The sequence below is a fragment of the Cynoglossus semilaevis genome, chromosome 8, assembly GCF_000523025.1.
Source record: "Cynoglossus semilaevis isolate Cse_v1.0 chromosome 8, Cse_v1.0, whole genome shotgun sequence".
NCBI classification, from domain to species: domain Eukaryota; kingdom Metazoa; phylum Chordata; class Actinopteri; order Pleuronectiformes; family Cynoglossidae; genus Cynoglossus; species Cynoglossus semilaevis.
In genome coordinates this window covers 15,183,325-15,194,177 of record NC_024314.1, presented here as the reverse complement: position 1 = coordinate 15,194,177, position 10,853 = coordinate 15,183,325, and the positions used below count along the sequence as shown (strand labels likewise).

Sequence of the window (10,853 nt, the reverse complement as noted above, 5' to 3'; positions counted from 1 at the left end):
AAATAGATTTCATTTTCAAACTGTATGTTAAACATTACATTTTCCACTGTCAGTGTTTCTAACTAGCAGCACTTTGTGTAGTTAAAAGTCCATATCATAAAAAAATAATGCTTTGTTTTTTTTTCATATTTGTATAACCGTTTGACTTGGCTACCCACACCGACAGGTTAGTGAAGAGCACACTGCTGAAGCTGGGGACCTTCACAGTCTTTACACATGTTGAACACACCATGGGTCAGACCAGATCTGGGCCTGACCCAGCTGGGTCAGACCAGATCTGGGCCTGACCCAGCTGGGTCAGCTCCCACTCTCTGACAGTGACATGGGTAAGTCTGAGCTCTGTCTTGTGGCGTGTCCTTGGCTTCAGTGAAGTTGGTGGTGAATATGTCTCTGTCTGCATGACAGTCTGATTGTTCTAGGGACTGAGGGGGGGGGGTCCCCACTCACTGTGTTCCGTCCTCTAAAGCGTGTTTCTTCAGGTGCGACACCAGGTTGCTGTTCTGTGTGAAGGAGCGGTCACACTGGTTGCAGCGGTACGGTCTCTCTCCGGTGTGGACCCTGGTGTGACTGACCAGCTCTGACTTCTGACAGAAGATGCGTCCACAGAAGCGACACTCGTACTGCTTGTCCTCCGTGTGGATCCTCACGTGTCGCAGCAGCGTCTTGGTCAGGGAGAAACACTTGGTGCAGCAGGGACATTTGTACGGTTTCTCTGCCGTCCCCTCCTCAAACTGCACCAGGACTTTAGTGGTCTGACCCGTTCGCCTCGTGCACAGGATCTGGTTGGGCCCAAGTCTGTTTGGATCGGACCCCGCCTCGCTGAGGGCAACGGCAGAAGGAAGCAGCTGGTCTGTGAGCTCGACCTCTGCTGACCTTGGTTTGACAGTTCTGATGGGTTCTGTTCTGAGGTGATTCCTGGCCAGCTCTTCTGCAGAGTCTTCGTCGATGTCCACCACCGTCTGGATCTGATAGAGACGGAGCGGCTGCAGAGACTCCTGCTCAAACTCGCTGCTGTCGTAGGAGGTCACTGTCAGTGGAGAAGTTCTGGCGCTGGACTCGTCCTGGACCACCTTCGCTTTTTCCGCTTTGATCACAGGTTTCACCAGCAGTTCTGTGTCTCTGTTCTGGGACAGGGTCTGGTTTGGACTTTCTCCAACATGTTTCCGTCTGTGAGCGAACAGACTCTCCTTCTGCTCAAAGCTTTTCTCGCAGTACTGGCATTTGTAGGGTTTAGGGCCTTCGTGTTTCCTCAGGTGGTAGATGAAGTCAGACTTGCGGCAGAAGGAGTTCTGGCAGAGGCGACAGCAGTATGACGACTTCTCCTCCGGGTGCTTCTTCAAGTGTCGGACCATGGTCTTCTTATAGGAGAAGCCGCGGTAGCAGATGGGACAGTGAAACGGTTTGGTTGGATTCAAAACTGCGTCTCGACTGTTGATGTCCATGAGTATCTCCTGATCGCTTTCATCGCCGTCGGCCGCAGCAGACGAGTGAAGGTCCGACCCGGTGTCACCCAGATCCTCACAGCTCAAGTCCATGTCAGCAGGAGGCTGGAGTCTCAGATCAACGTCTGTCATCTGGAGAGCGTTTTCTGAAGAACAGAAAACAAAATGTTTACAAACAAGACAAAGTAAATGAAGGTAAGAATATACCAGAGACAGAAACCAATAGAAACTGAACCATTCAGGTCCACCATCAACATCACTCATTGACTCTCACTCACTGTTAGAAGTTACAATCTACAGCAAAGGGTTGAGATGAGGTGAAGTTCCAAGTCCAAACTATTATTGCGTTGTTTTGCTTCTTCGACCAATTCACAAGAACTGGGTCTCCACGAGAACAAGGTCTTCACAAGGACCATCAAACTGCATATTCAAGTTTTACAGAAACTGACCAAATGACACAAACCAGGAAGTGACACGCCTGAGAAGCACAGCTGAGTTGGTTGGTTGGTGGGATCTTTGGTTCTGGTCATCAAGAACTACCAACACTGTCTCTGACATCCAGACCGGTTTTCTGTTTTTAGCTTCTATGCTAACAGCTGCAGCTGCTTCACACTCGCTCAGCTGAGTTCTCCAGCATGGTGACCTTTGAACTGACTTGTTGATTGTGTCGGGCTGATCTCCTCTATCACAGTAAGATCATCCAGACCAGTGAAGATGGTCGTTTTAGCTTACTTAGCTGTAATCAGCTAATGTTGTTACAGTCCATCATTAACCAATCACTGTTCATTCCCCAACTACTGCCTGGCTGAAGTGAAGTCATCCCATAACTGAGCACAACAACACATCATGGGGCAAAAATGTCTAAGGTGGCAAAAACTGTTCCCACTTGGGATAGAACGTCAACTATTATGTTAGGAACATGGCACTGTCTCTTCTTTGTGTGCCAGAGAACCGATCTACATAATCTTCTGGGAACTTTCAATAACATGAACAAGAACAATGAGCAAAAAGAAGAAAACAGTATCTAAAAGTTAGCCTTAGACGGCTAACAAACGTTCAACATTTCAATCAGCTGATGTTCTCACAGAAATGGTAAAAATGTAGTCAATTGTAGCTTTGACCCAAGCCTGAACTTTGACCCCAGTCTGAACTTCGACCCCAGTCTGAACTTTGAGCCAAGCCTGAACCAGAGAACCCGTCTGTTTCCGTGGTGAAGTGACACTTTTCAAGCCCACCTTCGGCTCGTGTCCTTGCCATGTCCAGCAGCCTGTGGTCTTCATCCACCACCCACTTGGAGCAGGACTGCACCTCCTCCTCAAACTCGGCCATGGTCCTCTCAGCGATTCTGAAGATCTCCTCGGCGGCTGCAGACAAACACTGAGTGATCAGCGCCCGCAGCAGCTCCATCCTGGCCGTCTTCATCATGACCGGGTCGGAGCGAGCGGATGAGACCCCGGGCTGGTGAAGAACAAACGGATCATTATGACACTCGCTCCTCACTGTGGGCTGCTCTGCGGCGCCACCTGTGATTCTCGCTCCTCTCACATGAGATGAGGACATGTGGTTCAGTTGGACAAGGACCCTGGAAGACATTAAAAAACCAGAAGTGATGCTAATGATTTTTTCATTTACTAGACATTTGCTCATAAAAACAAAAGTAGACAATGTAAAATAAATGATGTTCATGATGTTAATTTCTTTTGTTAAAAAAAAAAATCCTAACAGAAAACTTGTTTTTATTTGATGTCAAACATCAGCCACATTCATTCGAGCCTGTAAATAGAGCTAAAAACATTCCTATTAGAAATAAATCCATGAAGAAATGAATGTTTATTTATAAATATAATATAGTGTTGGTGGAAACACTGACATAGTCAATAAAAAAAGGTATAAACCCTTGGAAGCAGAAAGTACTGTAGGAACCGTGTGGTTCTTGCTCAGTGTGAAGTTCTGGTCAGTATTCAGTTCTCATTAGTTCCTCTGCTGCCTGAACCTGCAGTACCAAAGTTCTACACTGACCGTGTTCTACACTACTCCTGTACTCCCTGACAGTCACGGAGACTGTTTTGAGAATGAAAATCTGACTCAGTTGTTAAACTCAGTACCTGGTTTCCACACTCGGAACCCACATAGTTCCTCTTACTGTCATCAGTTCCTCTGATCTGTCCCTACTTCTTCTTGGTGGTTCTAACTTCTGAGCCACAGGTGGACGGCTCTGTCGGTAGGTATGGAACATCAATGTTTTGATGTTCGGAACTTGGCACTGTCTCTTCCTAATGTGCCAGAGAACTTAGCTACATAATCCTACCAGAACTTTCAATAAAGCACCAGCAGCTGCGTGAACATGAACCACCAAAGGTTCCTGGCACTGACAGGTACGAATCCTCGTTCTAGGCAAGAGACATTTGGTTCCTTGTTCATGTTCCCTGACACTGTAGTTCGTGGTCAATTGCAGTACACAGATGCACGGAATTCTCAGTACTGACTCTAGTTCCTGGTACTAGTTCCTATTATAGACACACGTACACAATTCCCGGAACAGTCCTTGACTATGGTAACGGTAATAAGCACACAATTCTCGGTACTGTCTGTGGTTCCTGGTACTAGTGTCTACCGGTGTTAAGTATTTTTCCAGATCAAAATAGTTCAGTGTTTATGACTATGACACCTCTGTAAATGTACAAAAACAACAACAAAACTACAACTAAAAATATAGTTTTTCCTAATGTTATTAAAGCGAGGTTAACTAAGTTTAAACTGTACCTTGTTGAAGCCGTGTTTTCTTTTTTTCTCCTCTTTTTCCAGCTTCTGCTCTGTTAGCTCAGTTAGCTCAGCCGTTAGTGTCCGCCGAACACGGAAGTTAAAAAAGCCACCAGCAACCGTGACGTCACACAACAACTGAATAATTTAAAAATCCAGGAATACTTAAAGTTACTTCTAAAAAAAATAATCCGGTGACAGTGAGTTAAAGGCTGGCGACCAGGACACGACAGAGGAAACTGACCGGAGTGAGTGACGTAGACAGTCTTCTTCGGCTGTTGGTGCCTTCAAAACAAAAGTTGCATTACTGCCGCCAATAGTCTAATTCCAGTACTGCAGCTGTTAAAAGATGATGCCGTGCCTGTATCTACGGAAATAAAAGATGTGAACGTTATTGTTAATTCTTCATTAACCCAGTGGAAACCTCTGAGCATCGAAACGATGGACTTTGATTCGATCAACTTTTTTAATGACATTTGGCATTGACATTGTAGACCTGTGTTAAATAAAGTTAACGATGTGGCTCTGTGAGACCGGTGTGAGAAGTCTGGTCCAAGTCTGGTCCCAGTCTAGTCCCTGTCTGGTCCCAGTCTAGTCCCAGTCTGGTCCCAGTCTGGTCCCAGTCTAGTCCCAGTCTAGTCTAAGTCTAGTCCCAGTCTAGTCTAAGTGTGGTCCAGTCTCTATTTCCTGTTGTTGAGGTTTGGGAGTTTCCAGCAGAGGAAACACCAGGATTTCCTCTTCCCTACTCTTCTCACGCACACACATGGATTCACCGACCATTGTGTGTGTGTATGTGTGTGTTTGTATGAAAATCATAAGGTAGAAACACGTCTCACAGCAAATTCATCTTCATTTTTCTGTCTTAAATTCCTTCATTTCTATAAAACTTTCAGTTTCAACAAATGTTCATAAATAATGATAAATAATAAATAAATAAAAAATAATGAACATACAATTCTGACATTTCTACGGCACAAAACAATTGGCCTCAATGAATTTGGCACTTTCTACATTAACATTATGATCACAATTATTCCCCAAAAGACCAGATGTTTTCCACTGGGTTCCTGTTCCTGAGAACCAGAGAACCACCACCACCAACAACAACAACAACAGCTGCTCATCCTACTATCGTCTCAGGTCACATGACATTGATCACATGACAGACTACTGACAGACACACACACACACACAGAGGCAGTGGCTCTGTCCCTATGATCTATCCACGTGCTCCTCCCCCTCTTTACTCTGTCACTAATTCTAAGAGAGAGAGGGGGGGTAAGAGGGGTGAGGGGGAGAGGGAGAGGGAGAGAGAGAGAGAGAGAGAGAGAATGGGATTACACCCAGATTACACACATTCAGGGAGGACAGAGGAAGAACACGGAGAAAAAACAGTTGACAGAAAACTCAGGATCTACAGAGTCAGAGGACAAGAAAGAGGAAAGGGGAGAGAGAGAGGGAGGAAGACAGAGAGAGAGGAGGAGGGAGAGGTAGAGCGGAAGAGAGAGGAAGAGAGAGAGAGAGAGAGAGAAAGAGGGACAGAGGGAGAGGGAGACAGAGAGGCAGAGTGTCCAAACATCGAGGAGGAACCAGTCTAACGTTTCAGAAACCATGAGGAGCTGAAGACCATGAACCAGGTGAGTGACACACACACACCCACACACACACACACACACACACACACACACACACTCAGGGTCCAAATCAGTGTGATGGAAGAGAAGCAGAGTGCAGGAAGAGGTAAAGAACCCTGCAGCAGGTCCAGGTCCAGGTCCAGGTCCAGGTCCAGGTCCAGGTCCAGGTCCAGACTGGACCCTGACTCTAATCTTTCTGTAGAGACCTGGACTCTGAGGACTGGACCACAACACACTGTCTCACTGAGACAGAACCCTGGACCGGCCCAGGACTGTTCCCGGGTTCCAGGTCCCTCTGTGGGCTCAGAAGGGTTTGGACCTGATTGGTGCAGAAGTGACTGCTGGGAACTGTGGTTCTGACAAAACAGAACAGACCCAGTGAATCACGTCTGTGGTCTCAGACACACACACACACACACACACACACACCTCCTGTATTTTTAGAGAATGAGTGACGATGGATGGGTGTGTGTGTGTGTGTGTGTGTGTGTGTGCTGTTCGTACAGTCAGGGAGTCAGTACAGACATCGGTTCTTTATCCCCTGTGAGCACAGAGAACTGTTTTCTTCTTTGAACCACAGACTTCCTTCAGTTTGTGTCTGAATTCCGAACCACTGACAGAAGAGAGTAACAAACAAACACAAAGTGTCCATTTACAGTCGGTCAAATGCTGTGATGTCAGTCATTTGGTCAGTGTTTCCCAAACTTTTTTTCTGGGGACCCATATTATCACAAACCAAGTCAATAGACATTATTCATAAACTCCTGGGAAACATGCTGTGAGACGACCCCAAAAAATCTCTTGGGTCGCGACCCAGTCTTTGAGAAACAATGCATTAGGTCTGTGTTTTGTGTTTTTTCTGAGTTGTTTCTTGAAACAACACTTCTGTAAAAATATATTTTTTTATCCAATAGTGATTTTTATTTAGCTAGTCTTAGTTTGTCACCTCTTGACCCCAGGTGTGTTCCTGGACCACATCTTCTGCGTCTTCTTGGTCGACTGTTCTACCTTCTTTGTTAGCATTCACACACGTTTGGTTCTTGGCTAACCATTAGCTAAAGTATTGACTGTTTTCTTCTTGGCTAGCGTTAGACGTCGTTTCGTTGCTAACTACTTTGGTGTGTTTCGTCTTTTTAGCTCGTTACATACATTTTTATATATTTTCTTATGTTTTGTGGTTTTAGTTTTTAAGCGAAGCTCGGGGTCTGACTTCATGTAGTTGACTGTCGGTTGTCAACATTGTTTTAATTATTTGAAGGGGATAATTAGTCCGTAGTTGTGTTGTTGTTTTTAGCATTCAGCTAAGAAAAAACGTTTTTTCTCTTCCCTCGTCCCAGTTCGACAGAACCGATGGTTGTGTTGGTGTAAAAAAGTACGAGGCAGCAGAGTGTGTAACAGTCTGACTGTGTGTGTGTGTCGGGAGGGGGAGGGTAAAAGTCAGGATATCCTGCTTCTGTTAACACATTTACTGTCACACAAAAGAGTGAGTGAGGAGGGAAGTGATGACTGAGAATATTAGGAAAATGTACTCAGTGCGACTACCTCTGTGTCCCACACACGCACCACGTTTCTAGCCATTTCCCTCTGTGTCCTAGAAATCAAGGTTCTTGTTCTTGTTGACGTCCTCACTCCAGTCTTCCTTCAACACTAACACACAGACGAGGAGGGAAAAGAATCCAACATTACAAATGTAGGCTATCAAACTACATAACATTACCAAGGCATAAACATTTATATATATATATACACAAATTCATATATACATATATGTACATATACGTGTATATATGTATGTATGTATGTGTATATATATACATATATATACATATATATACATATATATACATACATATATGTACATATGCGTGTATATATGTATGTATGTATGTGTATATATATACATATATGTATATATATATACACATACATACATACATACATATATACACGTATATGTACATATATGTATATATATATACATACATACATACATACATATATACACGCATATGTATATATCTGTATGTATATATGTATATATATACATACATATACTGTATATGTATGTATATATGTACATATATGTATGTATATATAGCTTTAGAGGTAAAGGGTCGACTTTTAGTCGGATGAAGTGAAGCCTAAAACAGCTGATGGTACCATCTGTGTGTGTGTGTTTGGTTTCTGCTCTGTTTCATTCAGCTTAATCACAGCTTTAAATAGAAACATGAAAGCTTTATTTCTGTGTGAGAGTGTGTGTGTGAGAGTGTGTGTGTGTTTACTGCTGACCTGATAATAGGTTTCCTCCACAGTGTATCTGCCTGAGGCTGTGTGTGTGTGTGTGTCTAACAAACATCGTTGTTTATACCACGTGTCACTGCTATTTTAGTCAGAATACAACAGAGTCATCCTCACATTTTCAGTTACATCATCTGACAGTCAGGTCGCCCCCTGCTGGCCACCGTGAAACACCACATAATTCGGTCGGCATCTTCAAAATTCCATTTTGCCCCGCCCTCCACAGACTCACTGTTGACCACAAAGTGATGGTCTACAAGTCGGACTGATAATCAGGAATATACAGGTCCAAACAGTGACAAACAGTACCGGTGATGAACAGTAACAGTACTGGTAACAGTATCAGGAAGTCCTTTCATCAAACTGCTCTCAGTCCTCATAGAAAATCAATATATAATTTTAGGTCATAAAACACAGGCGCCATGTTTGTCTGACAGAAGATTCCGACACAGTCTGCTGCAGGAGCAGTGGGAGGAAGGAAGAGAGGAGAGGGGGGAGAGAGACGATCATGAGCAGGGGCTGAGGGGAGAGTGACTACACCTCTGTGGTGAGGAGGGTAAGGAAGAGGGGGAGAAAGGCTTGGCATGGGGATTGTGGGAGTAGACAGGGACAGAAGGGGATGATGGGAGGACACTGTGTGGGTGTCCCCCCACTGCCCCTCCAGTGGGGGAGGAGGTGAAACACTTTTGAGAATAATCCAAATTAGACCTAGAACCATCGGGTTCTCACACTAAATCTGGATTAAATGAGTCCATAGAGAAAATCAGTGATTGTAGCTCAGACCAAAGTCCACAGAGAAAATCAGTGATTGTAGCTCAGACCAAAGTCCACAGAGAAAATCAGGGATTTTAGCTCAGACCAAAGTCCACAGAGAAAATCAGTGATTGTAGCTCAGACCAAAGTCCACAGAGAAAATCAGGGATTTTAGCTCAGACCAAAGTCCATAGAGAACATAGTGTTTCTACAGTACTTGAAAACTGAACTTTCACTAATATTGCATCCCTTTATTCTGAAATCTACTCGGCCTCATTTCCTGTAGTGCCTTTGTGTAATTATGGGATGCAGCTGCAGCTTGTAGTGGGATGGGTTTACGTCATTTATACACACACACACACACACACACGGAGGGAGGGAATGGCAGAAAGAGAAGAGGACGGTCCTCTCTCTGGTCTCACTCTGGATGAGTTTCTGGACAGGAGTGGAAAGAGAGACACATGAGTGTGTGTGCATCTGTTTGCGTGTGTTCATGTGTGTGTTTTAGTGTGTATATGTGTGTATGTGCAGACACACACACAATTTCCCTGAAAGCCAATGAATGGAGTTACTTTTTGCCTGGTTGGGATCCCACCTCAGTCAGACACAGAAGTAAGTGATGTTGTCTCTCTGTCCTGATTGTCTCTCTCTCTCTCTGTCCTAATGTCTCTCACGCACTCTGTCTTCATCGTCTCTTTGCTGCCTCTTGTGGTTATTTGAGGTCACTTCTACAAAGGCATACAAACACAAATATCACAAATTTTAAAGAAGAAGAAATCAGAGCACACAACATATGAACAACGAAATAAAATCTGAACTGTTCCTTTAGAGGCTGCAGTGTTGACTTTCACTGTTGGTTTATATCACACGACACATGATTCCACAGCGTGACAGAGACAGAGACACGGGCTCGTCTTGTATTTCTTTATCAAAGTCTCAGCATAAGGTGCAGGAAGGCGATCGATGGTTCTGTGATCGACTTGTCAGGCACAGTCAGCATCACAATAAACATAAAGGTCAGGGCCCCAGAGCTGGGACTCAGTCCGCCCTGTCACAACTACAAAGTCAGACATCTGGTTGTTGACACTGACTGGGAAAGATGCACGAGGTTCCTACAGGAAATATCTGAGTGTGACTTCCTGCTGGACTGGTAGGGATGAGGAGCAGAGAGGAGCAGAGGGGAGCGAATATGGAATGCTTGGATTTCCATACAACGTCCCACGCCCCCCCCTCCCCCCCACCACCAGCTGGACAAAGACAGAACATTGTAGCTGCACATTTTAAAAATGCCAGTTTCACACAGATCTCCTCACTAACAGTCTGTAAACAGTGTCCAGTCAAATGAGTCAAAACATCAAACTAACTAAAGTTTGTCTAACAGTTAGCTCCCGTTAGTTTAACATTAGTCATCAAATGGCTTAAAAAGGTAAAAACTCTGCTAAAAAGTAGCAAAAGTACAGCAGCCAATCAAACAGCAGGAAGGATCACTTTATTTCTAGCTAAGCAAAACAAAAAAACAAAAGTACAGAAATAGCCATAAAACTAGCTAAAACAGAACAAAGCTTACAAAACATAGCTGAAACCTAGATCTAGATGACTTTGAAAAAAACATTAGATTAACATCGTCTAAAATACTGCAGCGTTTGTTAAAAATATATACTGTACATAGAGAAAAGTCCAACTGCGTTTCCTCAGCTAATATGATCATAATCCAGAATGTAACCTGAGCTAACGTCATTAGCATCAGTCTGAGCTATGATCATAATCCAGAGTGTAACCCGAGCTAACGTCATTAGCATCAGTCTGAGTGCTCAGTGCTGTATTGTGGCCGTCATTAAAGATAATCATCTCATCTCCAACGTTCCATTAGAACCACAATCAATTATGTGATAAGGAGAAAGACTCGTTTGATTGGCTGGTCAGGTTCTTTATTTTTAATGTGCGACAGAGCCGACTCTGGGCTAGA

General features: G+C 44.1%; 1 protein-coding gene across 1 annotated transcript; it reads right to left on the bottom strand.

Moving 5' to 3' along the window:
* Positions 1 to 25: 25 nt before the first annotated feature.
* LOC103382180 (zinc finger and SCAN domain-containing protein 31-like) lies at positions 26 to 4,490 on the bottom strand. The gene is made up of 3 exons (XM_008314869.3): positions 4,206 to 4,490; positions 2,678 to 3,024; positions 26 to 1,588 (listed from the first exon to the last, which is right to left on the bottom strand). Exons 2-3 carry the CDS (start codon positions 3,000 to 3,002, stop codon positions 444 to 446), a joined length of 1,470 nt encoding a protein of 489 aa, XP_008313091.1. The 5' UTR covers positions 3,003 to 3,024; positions 4,206 to 4,490; the 3' UTR covers positions 26 to 443.
* Between the last annotated feature and the right edge of the window lie 6,363 nt (positions 4,491 to 10,853).

Coding starts and splice junctions, on each gene's coding strand:
- LOC103382180 (XM_008314869.3), bottom strand. CDS start 3,002: ATGTCCTCATCTCATGTGAGAGGAGCGAGAATCACAGGTGGCGCCGCA. Junction 1,589..2,677: donor GGCAAGGACACGAGCCGAAG/GTGGGCTTGAAA, acceptor TCTGTTCTTCAG/AAAACGCTCTCCAGATGACA.